Source organism: Mustela lutreola, chromosome 1 (assembly GCF_030435805.1).
Source record: "Mustela lutreola isolate mMusLut2 chromosome 1, mMusLut2.pri, whole genome shotgun sequence".
Classification (NCBI taxonomy): Eukaryota; Metazoa; Chordata; class Mammalia; order Carnivora; family Mustelidae; genus Mustela; species Mustela lutreola.
The window spans coordinates 121,418,739-121,441,702 of NC_081290.1; the positions used below are offsets into that span (position 1 = coordinate 121,418,739).

At 36.7% G+C, this 22,964-nt stretch overlaps 1 protein-coding gene across 11 annotated transcripts in view; it reads left to right on the forward strand.

The window, feature by feature from the left end:
* MAPK10 (mitogen-activated protein kinase 10) overlaps positions 1-22,964 on the forward strand; it is a 611,144-nt gene that overhangs the window by 502,751 nt on the left and 85,429 nt on the right. For all 11 annotated transcript variants that reach the window (XM_059173366.1, XM_059173369.1, XM_059173394.1 and 8 more), the window contains one exon: positions 20,137-20,266. In XM_059173366.1, the coding sequence (XP_059029349.1) occupies positions 20,137-20,266 (130 nt within the window). The remainder of the gene's footprint in view (positions 1-20,136; positions 20,267-22,964) is intronic.

Here is a 22,964-nt window from a genome sequence, read left to right on the forward strand (position 1 = left end):
AATTGTGTGTGTGTATTACACAATGGGTTAGAGCAAATGGGGTAGAGACTAATGACATTGTGCCAGATTTGGTAATTAACTGCTATAAGCTGAACTTTGAGTTAGACATTTTCAATTTAAAATTAAATTGGCCTGACAGAGGATTTTTTTCCATTCTGTAACATGAGTATATGATTCTGACTAGATAAATGAGTTGTCTGTCAACTCATAATTATATTTGATAATATACATAGGAAGGGAACGGTTATTGAATGAGAGCTAGGGATGTTTAGTTTGGAAGGAGGTTGCATTTTCAGGGAGATGGAAGAGATCTTCAAATATTTGAAGACAGCTGTGAGTAAACTTACTCAGTCTGGGTTCAGAGAACTTCATAGAATTAATGGGAGTTGGATTTTGGCTCAATTTAGAAAGAACTTTATCAGAGTCAGGGCCATTCATTAATGGTTATCTTCCTCGTGAATGGGTAAGCAATTGGTTACTGATAAGTTTTAAACAAAAGCTGGTTGATGAGTTTCTCTTAGAGATGTTGCGTTTTACACAGAATGTCTTCATTTGGTGAACATTAGATGAAATGAACTCTTTAGTTTTCTTCCCATCCAAAGTTTATGTAATTTTTTGTTACCTTGGAGGCACTATTTATAATTTATCAATGCTTTCAAGCAGAGAATCTGCTGCTAGAAGGTGGCTAAGTGATTTTATGTTTAGATTTGAATGGATAGCTCCTTAACTTATTCAGCACATTGTCCATTAGGACTTTATCTCGGATGGAGTCACAGTGAACATGTCTGGCTCTAAACTCCATGTCCGAACCAGAAATTTTGGCTAGGTATGCTAGATTCATATATGTTCATGGGTACAAAATGAGTTTCTTAAAGTCCATACGCTTCTTTAAACAGAACTGTAGGCACATGGCTTCATCTTTCAGGCTGTTACAATGAAGTACCATGGATTTGGCGGCTTATAAACAACAGAAATTTATTTCTCACAGTTCTAGAGGCTGCAGAATTTAAGATCAAGTCACCAGCAGATTTGGTGTCTGGTGGAGTGTGCTTCCTGGTTCGCAGACCCTTCCTTCTAGCACAACCTCGCATGGCACAAAGGGAGTGGTATCTCTCTGGGGCTTCTTTCATACGGGCTCTGATCCAATTATGAAGGCTCTGCCTTCATGACCTAATCATTTCCCAAAGGCTCCACCTTCAAATACCATCACATTGAGCATGAAGATTTCAATATATGAATTTGGGGGTAGAAACAAACATTCGAATTGCAAGAGCACATTTCTTCGAGAAATGTTAAATAGTTTACTCTAAGATTTTGGTTGGCCCCGTAGACTGTTTTTGCTATGGGCATGTAAAATGTTATGGACAGGACACACTTAGGTTTGCTGGGCCCTAACCTTATAACATTTGGGAGACCTTCTTTAGGCAAAATCACAAATATGACATTCATAATGAAAGCAAATTATTTATTTAGAATAAAAATAAATTACATGAGGTGGGTAAGGATAAATAGGGGGAGGGCAGAGGATTTGTAGGGCAGTAAAAATACTCTGTGTGATACTACAGTGATGATTAACACGTCCAAACCCATAGGATGTATAACACCAAGAACATAGGATGTATAACACCAAGAATGAACTATAATATTATAAACTGTGGAGATCCTGATGTATAAATGTCTGTTCATCAACTGTAAAAAATTTACCACTCTGGTGGGGATGTTGATAATGGGGGAAGCTATGCATGTGTGGGGACAGGGGGAGTAAAGGACATCTTGGTTCCTTCCCCTTGATTTTGCTGTAAACCTAAAATTGCTCCAAAAAAGTAAAGTCTTAATAAAAAAAAAAAGTAAGTCAGCTCTTTGAAAAAAAAAAGTACAACAAATCTCAAATTGAAAAAATTACCACAGAATCATAACATCCTGAAAAATAAATTCTTTTATTAATTAATATAATGTTCCTTTAACTATGTTTTTGGCTGCATATGCTTTGAACATGTCTTCGTATGACAATGACTGTAATATTATTAGAAACAGAGAAAACTGAAAGAAAATGTAGTCTCCTCTCTTGGTTGGTTGAAACTTATCTTTTATTATTGATAGTTTAAAAGATCTTATTTATTTATTTGGCAGAGAGAGAGAGACAGAGAGACAGAGATCACAAGTAGGCAGTGAGGCAGTCAGAGAGAGAGAGGGAAGCAGGCTCCCTGCCTAGCAGAGAGCCCCAGAGTCCTGGGGCTCGATCCCAGGACCCTGAGATCATGGCCTGAGCCGAAGGCAGAGGCTTAACCCACTGAGCCATCCAGGTGCCCCTATTATTGATAGTTTAGAAAATACTTTTCATCTTCACAATTCATTACTGATACTGTCATATACATATTTAGGATTATTGTCAAATAGGAGAAAAACTCTTTCTAGTTTCTTTTAAGTATAGGCTTCAATAATGGAAAACATTTTTTACAAATTACCTTCTAGCTTCATGCATTTCAAACCTTGTTTCTCCACGAACTACCACCGTAGCTGCACACTTCTAGTGTCAGGCAGTTTTCCCACAGTGATCTAACTGCTGGCCTTGCACTTCCTGTCACGAGATTGGGCACCAGGTCAGTGGGCCCAGAGGTAGCAACATTCTTCAAAATCATACCTACATCAGGAAAAGTTGTAATGATTTAAATACGTAACTTATTGCAAAACATAACCCACTGAACCAAAATAAATGTATTTCAACTTTAATTTCCCCTTAGATCCTCAAAAGACCTGTAGCCTCTCCATTTTTACCTAATAAAAGGGAAAGTTGGTGAAAGGGAAGAGGAGTATAAAGAGACCATGGTCATAACCCTAGAAAAATTTAAATGTAAGCAGCATTAAGTCTTGCTCTTTTAAACCTTATATAATTTGCAAGCTAAAAGAATTGGAGTTGAGATGAAGATCAGGAATATTAGGAGCAAATTTTTGTTGAAGTACATGACAAAATTAATCACTAGACTTCACAGTCTTGAAAATGCATTTTTGATCACCATTATAGTCCTTCTAAAGTTTTAACAGTCATATTATCTGTGAATCTTCAACAAGGTAAACTTATTTGGTTAGATGAATTTTCCAATACAAAAAATGTATTCTATTTGGGTTTTCTTTTCAATAATCAATAAGGGGCAATATAAAATCATTATAAGAATAACTGCTATTAAAAAAAAAGAATAGCTGCTATAGTATTCAGTATTTTAACTTGATATGCATCAGCAAAAAGAATTGAAGGAGAATTTTAAGTTTTATCTGAAAATTGAGGATTACATAAATTACTCATTAACTCAGTATGGATTAGAGTACTATCTTATCTTCCAACTAGAGGTAGAACAATGATGAGGTGACCATCAGAGTTAAGTTCTATGTTGGTATTCCATTGAGTTTATATTTGATAATCCCTTCTGACTGGTATATTTCAATTTATTTCATTGTTCCTATCAAACACTGTTGGCTGTGTCTTCTAAGTTGATATTTTAACGTCTCATTTCATAATTTAAGTGTGGTATTTTGAGAGTCAGTGTCAGCATTCATGTAAAATGGTATTTGCATTGTCTCATAAATAACACAATTTAAATTTAAAAATATTTAGTGGCAGGTAGAATACTTTTTAGCATTAACGTTTTACATTTGTTACTGACCTATAAACAGTATTTATGCTGAAACATCTGACTAATTGCCTTTTTGGCACAACATGCTGCCAGTAATTTGATCAGAAACTCATGGGGCCTCTTTCTACCCGTCTTGTTTCTACCTTGAAACTGCAATAAAGCTGTAATTGATGATGTAGACTGAGGAAGAATTATAGTTTTTATTTTAAAAATACAGCAACTAGTGTAGATGCCAAGATAAATCCTAGCTAAGTAGGTATTTCCCTAACTGTACTTTTAAAAACTGTTGTATTAGTCTTGACATGCAATTTGGGTTTTTTAAATCCTCAAATTCAATACCACATCCTACAGTGATAATTCTTTGTGTTTATTATGTTCTCTACGTCTTCTTGACTCCTAAACTTTTTGTATGCCTGTTATGTAGATAATCACAACGGCTGGATCTTCTTTGTATGTGTTTTCAATTATCAAAAGGAAGCTGCATTATCTCACTTGAAATTTTTGTTTTTAGAAGGAGCAAATATTAGAATATTAGTGCCTCAGTCTCAGTAATTCAACCCCACAAAGACCTACAATCTACAAACTGTCATCACTTCTCTGTTCCTGACCCCCGTCATGTACACGTTTTCCTTTTGATGCAGGTTAGATGTTGTGCCTCATATTATAATATGTCCCCTGTACAAACTGTCAACTACCAAGGCCTCTCTTCCTTCCTGGTAAAGTTTAAATACTGGTTAAATCTAACACCTTAGCAGTAAGGCAGATGAATGTGGCTGGAGAAAAACACTTAGATGTATTATTGACTCTTCATATCTAATTTCAAGACTAGCAAGATTAGGTGGATTTTTATTGCTGTTCAGGATCTCAGGTCCACTTGTATTTCTACTATTTTAGGTGAGAATTTTATCCCTTCACTCTTGCCTTAAAACTGTAACATCTTCCCCCCTCCCCCACTCTCTTACTCAGCTGGTGATCTTGCTTCCTATTTCATTGCAAAACTTAAAGTCAGCAGAATGAATATCCACAAGGTGCCCCCTCCGGCCATAACCACCTATGTACCGGCATCTGAACTCCATTAATCCACTTTTCCTGCTGATTTCATCCTATATAAATTAATCCCACACTTGCAACTAGATCCCTCTCAGTGTTCCACCTCCAGCAATTATCCTCTTTGGCATCCTCCAGATTTCCTTAAAAGCAGATCTTCCACCAGCGTCTCATATTTTCTAATTTTTTAGCCTAATATTTTTCATTTGTATTTTATTCCTCTATTTTGTATTCCCCAATATGTTACAGTTTTTTGAGTACAAGAAACTTAACTTGTACTTGTATCTATCACAATAAATATTAGTAAGTTTTTGCTTAATTTTGTAGCATATGACATGATTTGTTAACATTTAAATTCAACCTTCTATGAAGTAGTTTAGTTTATCCAAATAAAAATATCCAATAAATCAAAATAGAAATACGGTAGAAGCTCAGTAAATTTCTGTTTTTGAGCAAGTAAAGGGATAATCACTCAATCATCTCAAATGAACTTGTTTCAAAAATGAATATTCAGGGGCGCCTGGGTGGCTGAGTGGGTTAAGCCGCTGCCTTCGGCTCGGGTCATGATCTCAGGGTCCTGGGATCGAGTCCCGCATCGGGCTCTCTGCTCGGCAGGGAGCCTGCTTCCTCCTCTCTCTCTCTCTGCCTGCCTCTCTGCCTACTTGTGATCTCTCTCTGTCAAATAAATAAATAAAATCTTTAAAAAAAATGAATATTCAAATTAAAAATAAATGCCCCCTAGAATTCCATTCCCCTGTAGTGCTTAGCAAAAAGGCAAAGAGAAGTATTATTTTTTAAAATCCTAGGACACAGAATTTAAGTGTTCTAATGATCTCACTTATATATTAGTTATGCTGCCCCAGAAAAGATGATTAATAAAAGTACACATGTGATGTGCACACAGGCATACATACGTACACCATGCTGTCATTTTTACCAATGACACAGGAAGAGTCTTTGTGCAAAGAGGGTTTTTAAGTAAGTCTTGTATATTCTGACCCTTTCCTAAACTTGGGCTGCATCACAAAAGAGTCCATCAATAAATATACTTTCCATCTTGGTTCTTATGACGTTTGGGTGCCTCTTGTTTCTAACTGAGCACACATAAAAGCACAAAGCAGGATGGATGTTAAAATCAGCTGGTCAGGAAATCCATTTGGGGTCAGTAAACAGCTCGCTAATGACACCAACGGGAAAAAGGTGGAGAGTACAAGAAGCGGGCATGCATTTAGGGGTGAAATCAATAGTCATATTTGATTGGTGTGGTGCTTCTTCACTGGCTGGGCAAAGAAATTTCATTGTGTAGTCTCAAAGTGCTAATTTTCTATCACTGTGTAAAATTCTCGGTGATATAGGCTATATGAGAAGAATACTATATAGACCAAACCTTGTCTGAACAATCTTCATGTTTGTTTAAAATAAAGAACAACTAACACCTGCAGAATTTACTAGCCATTTATCTGGCTTTACCACATTTCTCATAGAAATTGACCTTATCAAAATAATTTTGAGATTTTTCTATGTTTTTGGTTTTTAGTATTTCTTGGAAGCTCACTTCTTTTATAAACACAAGGAATAAAGCTTCAACAGGAGAGGGAATTCTGTCCCCAAATCTCTCATGTGCTAATTTTTTTGTGAGCAAGTCATTTAACCATTCTGTACCTCAGTTTTCTTAGCTTTAGTAGTTCACCACATTTCTATAAAAATACAGCAAGTTAATGTTAATATCTGTAAGAAAATAAATGTAAATTGTAGTTATTATCATAAATTCACTTTTCTATTATCGACTTTCTCAATTATCAAAGTAAATATTATTTAAATATTTATTGATCAAATGTATAAATGAATAATGAATTGCAAGTGAGAATCAGAAAGCCTGCAATCCTAATGAAATACTTTACAAATATATATAATTTTTGTTAGTAATAAAGATAATAAAGTGTCAAAAATTCTAATAGTTCAAGAAAACTGAAGACAAATTAATAGATCTCACAGTGTCACAGTCACATGACTCTGTTACATCTTAAAATTTCAAATGTGTGTTTTACTTCTATATGTTAATAACAAAAATGTTTAATCTTTTATTTTGAAATAATTTCAAAATTGTGGAAATTTTTCAAGAAAAGTAAAAATAACTATAACAAGATTATACTAATACTTATTTCATGTGGTTTTAGTGAGGTTCAAATGAATTCATATTTGTAGAGTGTTAAAGTTTAGATACAAAAAAGAAAAGAAATTTTAGATGCAAATGTGTGGGAGAAAAAGTGCTTAGAATTAATAAATGCTGGTTGTTATTACTAAGCTTCAGTTTTGTCACCTGAACAATGGGGATAATAAGAGTCCCTGTCTTATAAGATTATTGCATACACAAACTTAGAAGCCCAAGATTTTCCCCGGTTGTTATTAACACCTTATGCTACATGCATAACAAAACTTCTTACTGGAAGAAATCCAATCCCGGGTTCTAGGATTGCTTGGGTAACATTACAATAATATCAAAATGGCCTTTACAGAGGTTTTTTGTTTGTTTGTTTGTCTTTTTGGTTTTGTTTTTGTCCTAGAGTCAGCAGTTAACATCAAGTCTTCCCATTTGGGGTTTACCTAGGTTTCCTATCAATAGCTGTCCACGTGAGAGTGAGTCTAGTTGATCTTTGCTGAGTTAAATCTGGCAAATTATTTGATCCTAGGAAAACATGTATTGGAAGAAAGGACAGTCACAATATGGATTATAGGAAGTGCTAATAAAATTTAGATAAAAATAAAACAGCTTATTTGTTAATCTCCCAGTTTTTATACTGGGGCCTTTGTACTTCAGGGTGGGACTGGGCAGGAAGGGGTGTGAACAGAACAGCTAGGAATACTCAGAGCTCCGTGATAACATGGCAGGTCGTCCTGAAACTCAAATTTCATGTGAAGACTGAAATGTTGTTGGGGAAATAAAATTTTATATTAAAATAAACATGGATATATATGGGGTTAAAATACAGATTTTAAGTGAATTTTAAAGATGATGTATAAGACTTCAAAAATATTTAATAGCTATTAAACTCATGTTTGTAGAAATTCAAGACTTATAAGTTCATTCTGCTCTGCCACTGGGAGTACTTCAATTATTAATAAGTTTACTCATTTAACAAATATTTATTTATTTATTTTGAAAGATTTTATTTATTTATTTGAGAGAGAGAGAGAGAGAGAGCGAGTGAGAAAGAGCACACGGGCAGAGGGAGAAGCAGATTTCCCAGGTGAGCAGGAACCTGACGTGGGCTTGATCTCAGGATCCTGGGATCAAGACCTGAGCCGAAGGCAGAGGCTTAACCAACTAGGCCACTCAGGCGCCCCTAACAAATACTTATTTAATGTCAACTCTATGCAAGATACTGTGCCATACTCTCAATGGAAAGGTGAGAAAGACTCTCATTACAGCATTATTTATAATCATCAAGACATAGAAATAACTTAAGTGCCCACTGATGGACAAATGGGTAAAGAAAATGTGATATAATGTGGTGTATGTGTGTGTGGGGGGGAATGGAATATTATTCAGCCATAAAAAGAAATTCTGGAGGCACCTGGGTGGCTCAGTGGGTTAAGCCTCTGCCTTTGGCTCAGGTCATGATCTCAGGGTCCTGGGATCGAGCCCCACATCGGGCTCTCTGCTCAGCAGGCAGCCTGCTTCCCCCTCTCTCTCTGCCTGCTTCTCTGCCTACTTGTGATCTATGTCTGTCAAATGAATAAAATCTTAAAAAAAAAAAAAAGAAATTCTGCCATTTGTGACAACATGACAACTTTGAGGGCATTGTGCTGAATGAAATAAGTCAGACGAAGAAAGATAAATAATATAGAATTGCACTTATATGTGGAATCCAAAGGAAAAAAAAACCACAGAAACAGATTGGTGGCTGCCAGAGATGGGGTGAGGTAGGGGATTAGGTAAATGTGGTCTAAAGGAATAACTTTCCAGTTATAAGATATATAACTGGGGATTCTGGGGATGTAATGCATAGCATGGTGACTATAGTCAACAGTACTGTGTTATATATTTGAATGTCCCTAAGAGAAAAGATCTCCAAAGTTTATATCACAGGAAATAAACATTCTAACTATATGAGGTGTTGGATGTTACCTAAGCTTATTGTGGTAATCATTTTGCAATATATACATTTATCAAATAATCATATCATGTACTTTAATATAACATGTCAATTTACATTTCAATAAAACTAGGAAAAAAATTAGGATCAAGACTCATGTGGCTCCTGCCCTCATGGGACTCACAATCAAGCTGTCGGGCAGGTTTGCTGTTATTATTGTTACGTTACCTTATTTTTTATAGCAACTCTATGAGGTTCTATTATTATTAAGACTGTGCTACCCAAGACATTGTCCTCTAAAAGCTAAAAATAAGCAGGATTCTTAGACACAAAATAATGTGGGCAGGGATAGCCGAATTTAAATATAATAGGACTCTGTGAGAATGGTCAGGTATAGATTTAGAGAAGCAAGAACTGGTGCAACGCGATATTTAAGGGTCAGTCTCTATAGTGCTTTTGACAAATGGTAATGGCAAGGGAATTTGAGTTAAGTGGATCAATTTGAAAATATACATTGGAGGTAAATACAGTCCTTCTTTATGGATTAGATATGAGGAAGAGATGAGAAGGGAAAAACTGAAGTGACTTCTACACTTGAACAAATGGTTGGTTAAGGGAAAGATCAGAGGAGGGCAATTTAAGGCTAAGAGAGAAATCAAAAGTTTGTTCAGTTTGGGGCATATTAATTTTCAGATGTTTCTGAGATGTACAATTAGAGGTGTTGGGTAGACAATTATATAAGAAAATCAGGAGCTTTGGGAAAGACATGATATCTGGGGACGCCTGGGTGGCTCAGTTGGTTAAGCAGCTGCCTTCGGCTCAGGTCATGATCCCAGGGTCCTGGGATCGAGTCCCGCATCAGGATCCTTGCTTGGCAGGGAGCCTGCTTCTCCCTCTGCCTCTGCCTGCCTCTCTGTCTGCCTGTGCTCACTTGCTCTCTCTCCCTCTGTCTCTGACAAATAAATAAATAAAATCTTTAAAAAAAAAAAAAAGACATGATAGCTGGAGAAAGTAACTTGGCATCCTATGTAAAAAACACAGTCATTTATTAATATGATGCTTAGTTTATTTTCACTTTTGTCCTTTAGCTTATATAATGCCCTTTTACTAACATATTTAAAGTTCTGGAAGTAAACATTCAGCAACAGCAAATACAATTTCATGCAAAAAGCATATAGAGGATACAAAGCTAAATCCTTCAGGATTTGGGCCATTAAGGAGCACTGAGGACAGAAAAAGATGCAGTAAAAGTCAGTATGTAATAAGTCTAGTACAATGATGGTACAAACAAACTGCTGCAGAGACAGAACTCAATTTCATAAATATCAGTCCAAAATACCAGAGTAGAAAGTGAATAAAAAAAAGAAAAACACTATAAAGAAGTCCTGGGGCATAAACAATACCCAATGTAAATTCTACATGGACATGTTGGGAGCTGTTGGCGGCATTTCATAGTGAGCAGTCCTTACACCGGTCATCGGGGTAGTGGAGAGTAGTCAAAAAGAGAGCAACATTGTTCTGGCACAGGTGTGGAGGAAGAGGTGGTAGGCCCATAGGTTGGGCCAAGTTGACTCTTACCATTTATCTTATGTATGGGAACCATTTGTGGCTCCAATCAGTCACCTAATGGATCTCATCAATTTTGCAGGTGTAAAGAAATAGTCCCAGCCCCTGAGCCAAAGGACCATCTTACCATCTCTAGTTTGTTCATTTTAAACATAGCACATTTTACCTCAAGGCCAGTTTGAGAGTCAGCTGTTTCAAAGTCAAGTTACTGGCAGAAAAAAAAAGAGAGGTTGCATTCAGTAAGATCCTGCCCCTTAGCTAAGTCAGTCATCATCTAAGTTCTGAAACTTGTCTAGGTTGCTTTGCAGATCTTTAAGGATAATCTTGTTAGAATAAAACTACTAGCCGTAAATCCTACTTCAGATTTTATTGCCAGGAAATGGCTAAAGATGGGAATGTAGCAGTAACTCCAGAAAAGCAGTTCCTTTCTTCTGCCTCTTCTCTCTTACGGGAGTAACTTGTAAAAGCCTCTTCAGCCAGGTCCTGTGGTCATGAGTGGTAGGGACCTTCGCATTTATTCTCTAAGTTGGGAAAATTTGATAGTAAAAGGGCACATTGAAATACAGTGATGGATGTAAAAATAGTGCTATTAAAACTGTTTTAAATGAACTTATTCTTAAGAAATAAACTAAAAATACAAATTCAAAAATTGATTTATATTGCTTATTAAATATAAAAAATATAACATGAGAAGAATAATTTATTCTTGGTATATTCTGATATATTTTATGAGACTGACACACTGCCCACTGCACTAAGAAGGCTATATATTCTGATATATTTTAATAGTCTAAAACTTCCCAGCCCTTTCTGTCTATAATACAGTTCTAGTGGTATTTTTCTGAAGAAGACTTTTTGTTGATGTGATTGTATTATTGTGAAATTGTATTATATGTGAAATTTCTAGATTTGCATTACAATATTTGAGTGTTTCAGCCCCATTTCTTTTTCACAAAAACTGTTTCCCCCTTTCATTTAGAGCTTCTTTGCTAATAAATAATTGTATAAGACAGAACTTGTCAAGTTGGCTGTCCATATTTACAGTCTTTTAATGGTTTGTCACATTTAGATGCTGAAAAATTATAGGTACTTACAATCACAATATAAATATCCTGAAATGAAGAACTCCTTCAAATCCTATACATAATATGAATATACCGTAGAATTAGGAACTCTGTCAAAAGATTATTCTTACAAAGTAAGGTATTCTAAATCATATTTATGGAATTTCAAAATTAATGTCTTCTCTTTGAAAACTCATTTTTAAAAAATTTGATTTATCAGTTCCTTTCTTGCTTCAGTTCCTTCCAGAGCATTTCAGTGTGCTTTTATTTGCAAGTTTTGTTTATAATTACTCCGCTATTCCCTAAGAACTTCAAGAGCTGAAGTATTAGGATTCTATGAATACTACTAAAGATTTCCAAATGATTTTGAAAAAAAAAAAAAAAAAGCATCCAAAATTTAGGACTTACTTTCAAAGTTGTTCTTCAATCAGAATTATGAAGGCTGCCAAGAAAATGTTGATTTCCTGGCTAAAACACCTTTATTTTTTTATTCAACATCAGCTCTGTCTTCAAAATTTTGTAATAATGTGATTCTTACCATGTATGTATGTATAAAAATATTTATAAATTTTGGTACCTACAAATTCTATTTTTTATTGATATACAATTGACATATCATATTTTATGAGTTTTAGGTTTATGCAAATTATATTTTGATTTATAGAATACTGCAATTTATTTGGACCCAATGTGAATTACATTTGTGTTGCAACTAATTCAAATGCTTTTCTATTCCACAGATTTCCTAATTTTAGGAGCAAAATTGTTTTAGTGTGTGACATTTTCCAAAATAATTTGTATTTGTGTTATTGTCTTTTTGTGTTATTGAAAAAAAACAAGTAATGTTTTTTAAAAAATAACAATGTTATTTTTAAATATTTTATTTTACTTTATTTTCTTTTCAGTGTTCCAGAATTCCTTGTTTATGTGCCACACCCAGTGATCCATGCAAAATGTGCCCTCTGTAACACCCATCACCAGGCTCACCCAACCCCTTACCCCACCAAAACACTTTTCACTCTATTGTCAGATGTTTCACTTTGAATTTCCATAAGTTTAATTTTGAGTCATTGAGTTGTACAGAAAATCAAACTACTCTTGAAAAGTACTGATTTTATATTTTAAGCATTTGGTAAAATGAAACAGAAGTTTAAGTGCTTACAAAATTACTTTTCTGCTAATAGAACATATTATCAGCTTTGCTTAACTTTTTATACATAACCAAAACCCCTTAGAGCTGAAAATGAACAGAACTAATTTAGAAAAACAGACATTCGGCCTAAATGAAAAGTCACATTTTAAGAGTAATCTGTAAATGTACCTTTCGTAGGTACATGTATTAAATCACTGTGTTTGGACACAGTCTTCTTGAAATAATTACTGATTTTGAAATAGATACTGACGTTCCTTTAGGAGAATTTTTTTCTGGTTTTCATCTGGTTGTGCCTGAGAAAACATAAGAAATGTAAATTCAGTATGTAGTATTTTAATTAACTATGTCATCTCAGTTTTCTTTAAAGTTAAAGAAGCTTCACTAGACATTAAAAAAATAAATAAATAATTATAGTTTTATGCCACATAAATGACAAATATGCATTCCAAGGATATTCTGACTGCTCTCTATGTGCTCTCTCTATGCTCTATAGTAGACTGGCCAGCCTTACATATTTCTTACCAAACGAAACTGTAAATTCCCAAGTTTCCAACTTACCCTATCAAAGGGCAGGCAGTCTGACAGCTTTGTGGATTCTATAGGTTAAAACATGAGTATGAGCATACATGGGTGGTGCACTGAATGCTGATTAAGGGCAGCAGGGTGGGCATGAGACAACTTGTCAGATGAAATAAAAGCAAGAGAGGCTGTACCTGCATGCACCCTATAACCCCAACTCACTGAGATGAAGCAGTTCTTCTCTGGGAGCCTTTGGTTTCTTCTCCAATGCCATCATCCTATTTTGATTTCCAAGAATATGGTTGCCTTATGTCTAGGGCAGCCATCTTCTTTAGGTTCATCTGTTTTTGGTGGTGACAAGTATGTTTAGCTGGTCCTATATTCTTCATCAAGGTAGTAGGTGTTTGTGAAATGTTCCCTGTCACTAGTCCACTGAAGGGTTGCAATGCACTAGTTTGGTTTTAGTGTTTGGATTGTTGCTGCTTTCAATGCTATCTTCAAGGGAGGGGCTGCTGAGCCCTTTGCTGCCCCTACTTCAACTCTGTTGGTCCTTGAATGGTTTTGGTTGGAATCTATGTCATTAGGCGTGGTCATCTAGGTTAGTTTGTTGCAAAGGTGAAATGGCTTTACTCGATGTTGAGCTCTGAGCTCAGCTACTTTTGTCTGTAATTGGACCCTGCCTTTTGTTTAGAGAAAGATCCCGGTGAACTCCACAGCTTATTGCTGTTTGGCCATGAGTTATTGCTTGTCAAATGTTGTATTCCCAGAAAATATCCTATGAGATGGCGACTGCACACAAGAGATTTATTAGGAAGTGTTTCAGTGGTTTACACCTGCAGGAAGGACAAGAGGCACAGAGGCAGAAGTTCAGCAGCAATGCAATCTCAAAGGAAGCCTCTGTTGACCCGACTGGGAGTTCTGAAGATGCAATGAGTCTGTCCAGCTGTCCTGCATTGGGATGTGGTGGTCAGGCATTTATGATGCCATGTTCATCAGTCAATGAGTGAAGGCTGCCCATGAAGAAGTATAGTCTTTGGTTAAGCATATCTTTGCTGAAATTATACCCAAAGTGGGGTAAGAGTTGAGGGACTGTCTGCTGGCAGCACTCCCAGCACCTGGGATAATAAGTCCTTTATTACTGAAGGGGAATCTTAGCAATGCAGCCCAGCACCGGTACTTTCCTTTGATGCACTGAAGGAGCTTTATAATTGGCTTTTTTTTTTTTTTTTTCTAATACGCTGAGAATCAGTTTGCAGAAAATCAAACGTCAAAAGTGCCTAGGGTCTATAAGAGTTATAATGTATCCCTAAAAACTGGATATGCCTAATTCTAGACTTTCCATTAATATTTTTATTACATAAGTCACTATTGCTAGAATCCTATTGCTGTAGTCAAAAGGTTCCTGGACAAAATATAAGCAACCTACTATAGCTAAGCAATCCAATGACAAAAGCGACTAATCAAAAAACCCACTGTTGGCTTTTGATGGGGTGATTAGGGAAGGCTTCTACTGAGGAGATGATATTTGGGCTGAAATCTGAATCGCAAGATAGAATCAGGTAAATAAGGATGTGGGAAGAGCCTGCCTGGCAGAAGGAGGAATGGTTGCAAAAGTCCTGAGGCAGAGATGAGTTTGGCAGGTCCCCCAACTCTGTTCTCCTTGGTGGAATGAATCAGTATCTCCAGAGCATTTCTAGGGACTGTAATGTTTGGGCATAAAAGTGAGATTTTTAAAGGCATTGGGAAGATTTTTTTTTTGGTAGCTTTTGACTAACGTCCAGGTCTTTGGAAAAGGTCAAATGAGAATGTGGGAAAGAGAAAAGAGCAATGAAGAGTTCAGTGTTTACTGCAGGAGGGAATCTGGCCTGCTGGGCTATTGCTTAAGATATTTAAGATGCTGCAATGATAAGGTTTTTAAAGTTTTTTTTTTTTTTTTTTTTTTAAGATAAAGTTATCATAAGGCCTAGAGATTTTTTAAAAAATCATCTTTTGGCAGGGTGCCTGGGTGGCTCAGTCAGTAAGTGTCTGCCTTCAGCTCAGATCATGGTCCCAGGGTCCTGGGACCCATGTTAGGCTCTCTGTTTAGCGGGGAGCCTGCTTCTCCCTCTCCTCCCCATTTGTGCTCTCTCTCACTATCTCACTCTCTCTCTAAAATAAATGAATAAAATTTAAAAAATGAATTATCTTTGGCCCATAAACATGTTAATATGACCAACAATGTTTTAAATGTGAAAGGGAAAGGGAACAAGAAAGATTATCAAATGAATGATTATTTAAGAAGATGACTATTTGTGCAAGAGGTTGTCTGCAATTGTCAGAAAGAAAAAAAAAGACCCTATTAAATATGTTGAGAATAAGAATTGCCTGCAGAGAGGTGTGTGTCCCCATGCATGTGTTTATATAAATATATTCAAGGAAGTTAATTTAACTTTGTAGCATCATTAAATGACAGGAACATAACAATAAAAGGCTACATCTTTCTTTTATAAATAAGCCTGGTAGAAGTGGAGGTGAGTTAGTAATGTGCATCAAGAAATTGTGGAAAATTTTTAGCAAAATTGCTGGAAAGTTGCTGGAAGTTACTGGAAAATCTTCATAAAGATTTACCTCTTACCTGCATGATGATAAAAGAAAAAAAAATACTTAAAGAAAAAAAAGTAAGCTGCTATGAACCAAGACTCTTAAAAAAAAAAATGACTCAAGAGTAATGGAAAACTTTCAGACATCAATTTCTGACTATATAGTACCACTGATGCCAATTTTCAGATGTATTTGCTAAACTGCTGCCAGTAATCACTGAGGAATTATAGAGGATGGGGATGATTTTAGTGTCATCTGGGGTTCATGGCAGGAGACAGAAACATTTAAAGTAGGCAATACGGTAAATTGGGTGCTTTCAAAATCATTGGAAGGCCTGGAGAAGTGGCCTCTAGTCTGGACTTCTTGGAATGACTCCCAGACACTAGAGAGCTGAGTCACCAGGGGACCTCCCACCTCTGAGTATCCGAGAACCACTGAGCTTCCATTTACAATACATGATAGTAACTGAGATTTAGGAATCTTAGAGTTGAAACTGTGCCCTAGTTACTACTGGTGTCCCTAGTCTGTGATGCTGGTGACTGGGCCCTGGTATTCTAGAATCCACCATTGCCTTTCCTTTAACCCCTCTTCTCACCAGGAATTTGGATAATGAATGAGTGTTTGCAGAAGGAACTTTCACATCTCCATAAAGCCTTGCTTTCCAACCAAGAAACGCTAGAAAATGACCACCCTCTCTTGTGCCTTACAAATCTCTCACAGTCGCATTAACGTGGCAGGATATTATTGGAGACGGGAGCACTGATTACAAAAGCATCTGGGAATTGTATATTTAACTCCTAAGTCTTTTCCAGCCTAGAAGACATGACACAAGATGGCAAATGGAAATTCAGTGAGCCAAACCAGAGTATTCCATTCAGCTGTAGACAGGCAAACATTCTTATTCCTTTAAAGGGAAGAGAGAGATTATAAGAGACATCTGCTGAGCTTGACATTGACCTTAGTATTGGTTAGAAAAGACACCTTTTGTGAAAGGATGTCTTAAGAAAGGATGTGGCAACCACTGGGAATAAAGCATTCATTAAAAATAAATCGTACTGGATAACTTATTAAAGTGTTAGTAGATCCAAATGGCTTAATATATCTAGATTTTAATAACTTTTGCCCTAAACTTTTATATCATGGGACAAACTTGGGAAATGCAGTCAAGAGAGTGATATAGTTAAGTGGATTTGTAGTTAATAGAAAGATTAAAAACTGATGATTAGTAGTAGATATATGTCCAATTGTAGCACATGCCTTAGGAAGTTCTATTTTATCTCCCATTACATAATGACTCCAACAAGAATACTGATTTTAAAAATAGGATTAGTTAATGCCTTAAACTTAAAAATAGGATTAGTTATTATTTATTAAGAGCTTACTCTTGTTGAGGCACTGTAGATGCATTATTGCCTCTTTTACTCATCGTAGTAGTCTTGTCATTGTCAGGCTGTTATCTCCATTTTAAATGTGAGGAAACTAATGGCAGAGAGTGTAAGTGGCTTGCCCCTAGCTTCACATCTAGTAAGCAGCAGTGCTGAGATTCATGCCTAAAATAGCTTCAAGAAGAGGTACTAGTGTGGAGAAAACCACAACAGTTCTGGGAGACACTGGTCAGAACCTCCCAAGAACCCAGAGCATGGCATTTTCTTAGGCATTCCACGTGAGGTTGGAAGATGGCCCACTGTCCTTTGGGATCTGGCTGGTATCTCAGGGACTCAAACTCACACTGACAAACATCCACTAGAGGCTCTATAAAAAAACAGATGCCGATTTACTAACACATGAGAAATGCAATAGTCAAGCTGACCAAATATAGGTAATATGCCTGCATGTAAAAATCTGAGGGAGAGCGTGATCAGAATGTTGACTGCAGAAGGTAGACTCAGCCTCATCAGGGGATGCTGGTCAGAATGCTAACTGTCCACATTTTCTGCCAATCAAAATACCAATGTACACATCTGCCTGACTGACTGGGTCCCTGGACCTATGTGGAAGGGCACTTCTTCAGTCAGACGTGCCAGAATCTGCCTTTCTGATTCCTTTCTAAGGCCCACATGACTGTTATTCTAAGTTGTTTTGGCCTAAAATTTATTCTTTCTTCTTAAGGTGACTGTTTTTTTTTTATTAATTTTTTATTTTTTATAAACATATATTTTTATCCCCAGGGGTACAGGTCTGTGAATCACCAGGTTTACACACTTCACAGCACTCACCAAAGCACATACCCACCCCAATGTCCATAATCCCACCCCCTTCTCCCAAACCCCCTCCCCGCAGCAACCCTCAGTTTGTTTTGTGAGATTAAGAGTCACTTATGGTTTGTCTCCCTCCCAATCCCATTGTTTCATTTATTAAGGTGACTGTTTTGATTGATTTTCTGCTGATACAATTTCTTAGCTACAGAAAACAAATTTTATTTCTGTGTTTCCAAATTCACTGTTGTTCTTGGGCACTACTGAAAAGATATAGGTCTATTTGACTCTTTCCTTTACCTGTGCTGCCATTGATAGGTTCACAAGAACAGCAGAATCAAATGCTGACATGAATAGTTTGAAAGTAGCACAGGTTTTTAAAAAGACAGTATTTTTAATTAATATAGCTTCACTGTGAATCAATAGTGTGTGATATTGTTATCAAAAAGCCAAGACAGGGGCACCTGGGTGGCTCAGTGGGTTAAACCTCTGCCTTTGGCCCAGGTCATGATCCCAGGGTCCTGGGATCAAGCCCCGCATTGGGCTCTCTGCTCAGCAGGGAGCCTGCTTCCCTTCCTCTCTCTCTGCCTGCCTCTCTGCCTACTTGTGATCTCTGTCTGTCAAATAAATAGGTAAAATCTTTAAGAAAAAAAAAAAAAAAAGCCAAGACAGACTTAGCTGTACTATCTGTGTTGGTGGAGTGAAGGAGCTAGTGAATGAATAAAGAAGTTGATAGCGCTACCCTAATCTTCAGTGATACTCCATGCCTAGACTCACAATGTTTATTCACTTCAGGATCCACATTTTCAGTTAACAACAGACTGGAATTTATACAGAGGAAACTGACCAGATGGTGATAGGACCTGAAATCACATTCTGACAAATGGTGGTAGGATATTAGTAGTGTTTAGCTTGAGAAAGAAAAGACTTAGGGAAAAAATAAGAGGAGCCAAGAGCTACTGGATGCTTATAGACTAAACCAAGGGTTGTGCTCATTCCTTTAATGGATTTCAGATATTATAGATATGCCACAATGGAAAAGGGACTACTCTACTTCAAGAGTTACCCTGGTCGGCAGAGAAAGTCACTAGAAACCATAGAGACAACTTTGCTTATTAGAATGATGACATTTCTAACTCTCAACAACATAATGAGCTGCCTCAATATTAATATATCATGTTTTTGGAGATGCTTAAGTAGAGACTGCCTGAACTCTTTATGGAGATATTTTGGAGGAGAATAAGTATCAAATGGAAGAATAAGTATTAAATGGACACAGGGACCAGATGAACTATAAGACCTTGTCTAATCTTATCCTGCTAGTCCATCATTATCTTACAATACAGTAATCCCTTTTTGATGTTTTAGCTTAGTGGCATGAACACTGCATCGTTAATGCCACTTCCAAGTCAACAGATCACTTGTAGAGAACACTGATTGCTGCATTCCTTCCTGGCAATTAAGACAAAATCTAACACCATCTGAAGCTGCAGGGATGGGGGAGCCGAAAATCTGTGAGTGAGTCATTAGGTATAATACCAAGAAGAGACTCAGTTCCTTATTTGATCCCCAGACCCACATATTGTGAGTGTGGGAGAAACAATCCTGTATGTGGATTGCTTTTCAAAGCATGGCAAATTTTCACTCTCAAATAGTTTGAAAGCATCGAATGTTAGTGGCATTCATTCCTGTCTTTGTATTTAAATGCAGTTATTTATGCTTCTAAAAACCCTATGATTACATTCCTTATTTTGAGCTTCATTATTGTTAATGTGCACACTTCACCATCAGACAACATTTGCATTCATGGCAATGAAGGTCATACCTTAGAATATGGTTCCTGTGAATGGGAAAGAATAATGTTCACTTAAAATCACCAAACTACAATGGAGTTTTATAGCTAGAGAAAACTTGAATATTACATATTATTAGATGAGAAATTCAAGCTCAGAGACATTAAATGACTTGCCACATTCACAGGGCTGGACCAGTAGAAAGCAGAGCACTTTCCTTTTTTTCTTTTGTCTCCCACTCAAGGAGGCAGTTATATGCTGGGGATTTTTGGCAAGATACTCTCCTTTTTTTCTTTTCCTAGCAAGTAGAATGCTTTGATACTAGTCCCTTCTAGATCTTTATTCACAGCCTGATTGGCATGGGACCTGAGGAGAAAGTATCAGAGAAGGATTCCAAAATAGTATTTTCTTTACCCATATTAGTCATATTAGTCGGCAGAAATTCTAAGGGTTTCTTGGTTCCTAACTCTGGATTGCTCTTGGATCCCTGCAGTGCTGCATATGATGCTGTTCTTGACAGAAATGTGGCCATTAAGAAGCTCAGCAGACCTTTTCAGAACCAAACGCATGCCAAGAGAGCTTACCGGGAGCTGGTCCTCATGAAGTGTGTGAACCATAAGAACGTGAGTCGTTATTTTTAACTCTCTGGCAGTGGGAGGCTGTGAGATTGGAGAAAGAACATCAGTGTGCCAACTTGAGTAGGAAGGGCTTTCTTTACTTTGTCATTTCTGCCTGTTAAGATTGTTTATCCTTCCATATGTTACATTTGATTTCATTGTCCTCATGATAGCTTTCTGCTTAAAAATCATCTCAAAACCATATGGTGGAAGAAGGGATAAATTTGATAGATATTTCCTGCTGTGAAATTAACCATATTTGGTTATCTTGTTCCAAAATAACCAGAGAGCTCCAGACTTCTTCCAAAGTAATCAAAAGCAAACAAATACAAAGCCAAAAAATATCCTGCAGAACATTATATTTCTTTATAATTTAAATTTAATTATTAATGGGTAAAAATTTTTATCTCCTTTTTCCTTTAGCTATAGTCTGGCAGTGGCCTTCGAATGTTCACTCTGTTTCAGCATCTTCTTTTTTGTAGGGTTGGGCCTGTGTGTGGCGACATGTCTGCAAAGGCCATCAGGACAGGATCATCAAGACCTTTTCTCACGGGAACTAAGTAGGGTATACCATCATAGGACTTTCTTCAACTTCAGAGTATAAGCTTCTTCCACTGCACACAAAGGCTTCTAGAATTCTTTCTATGCTCCCGTTCTTCTTAGTAAGGGTACATGCGAGGTCACTCATGATTTGAATAACGACTATTATTAATAAAGAATTTATAAATATAGTGCAGATAACTTATTACATCTAAATGTATGATGAAAATAAGTGATAATTATTATACTAAAACTATAACAATAGCTATCCTAACTCCCTGCAAAGTTTTTCTTTTCTTTTTTTTTTTTTTTTTTTAAAGATTTTATTTATTTATTTGTAAGAGAGAGAGAGAGTGAGAGCAAGCACAGGCAGACAGAGTGGAAGGCAGAGTCAGAGGGAGAAGCAGGCTCCCTGCGGAGCAAGGAGCCCGATGTGGGACTCGATCCCAGGATGCTGGGATCATGACCTGAGCCGAAGGCAGCTGCTTAACCAACTGAGCCACCCAGGCGTCCCCTTGCAAAGTTTTTCTTAAGTGTGAAAATCACACAGGATATGTGAAATTATCAGCACAGTTTTATAACAAGGGAATCTGTCACGAGGACAACCATCTCTCACTAAGAAGAAAATGTATAAATGAGAGTTTAGTTGGAAGATATTTGAAATACAAATATGTGGATTGTTTCTCCAGTGACAATGTTTCTCTTTTCCTCTTATTATTTCACTGACTTTGGGATTCAGCCATTTGACACATAGTTGTTAAATAAGTGAAACCTGCCCCATGGACAGATGCAGATGCTAAGATTACAGTAGTGGAGATAACAGAAGCTAATCCCTGCTTGTGTGGAGCTCATGTTGTACTGGTGAAGAAAAAGCCCATCCAGAAGATAGATAGGCAAATGTAGAGAATGTCAGATGGTGATAAGCGCTATTAGGGAAAACAAAGTGAAGAAGGAAAATTATTCTAGTCAGTGCTGGGTGGGCTTGCTTTTTAAAATAGAGTGAGCAGGAAAGGTCTCACTAAAGAGGCAAATTTTATGAAAAATGCACCCATCTCTAATTTGACCATGCAAGGAACATGGTACTTCTAAAAAGGACTATATAAATGATGGAAAGGATGATTCATAAGAACAGTCATTCTACTAAAGCAATTTATTCTGCCAGTATGTTAAATAAAGGCAGGAACAAGATTAACCACATGGCCAATGTAATCTATTTTTATGATAGCAGACAGGATGAGAAATCCCATGGGCAATGGAAAATGGATAGATGCAAGCAATGAAGCAACTGCATGGGAAATTTTGATAGTTTGTGACTTCATATATTTACATTTCCCCTGTCTTCCTTCTAACTCCCATAATGCAATAAACACACTGTAGAGAAATTCCCATGTATCTGGTGAATTTGAGGGAATCCTACTCCCTGTTCTTGACTGAAATGTAGAGGTTCACATTTATGATACCTAAAAAGAACTTCCCAATTGAAAGGATTATTTGTAATTGGCTTTCTACCTGCTACCCCCCTTTTGTGTATGTCCATGTGCCCTTCTGTACATCTGTGGAACTAATTTTCTAGAACTCATTAACAGAAAGGAAGTTCACTCACAACCAAATGGAAGTTCCCACATTAGTACTTGTGGTACTACATAAAAGCAGTCAGAATGCAGAACTCTGTAAATGCTATGGAAAGTAAAGTAAAACATTAAAGTAATCCCAACTAAATTTTTAATAATAGAGAAGAGAGTGCATTTAGAAAATTAATGCTTAATTCTAGGAAGTGAGAGCTAATGTGATTGTGGGGCCAGAAAAAACACTGATTCATATCTGCATTTTAAGATGCTAGAATAAGGGTGCCTGGGTAGCTCCATGGGTTAAGCCTCTGCCTTCCACTCAGGTCATGGTCTTGGGGTCCTGGGATTGAACCCTGCATCAGGTTCTCTGCTCAGCAGGGAGCATTCTTCCCCACTCTCTCTCCGCCTGCCTCTCTCCCTATGTGTGATCCCTGTCTGTCAAAAAAACAATAATAATAATAATAAAGAAAATTTAAGGATGCTAGAATAAAGGAACTGAATCAGATTCCTGTGTGAAATTGTTGAAACAAAATGAAAATAGCTGTGATGTGATTTTTTTTAGGCAAATGGAAACACAGTTTCCAAATGATTAGTAG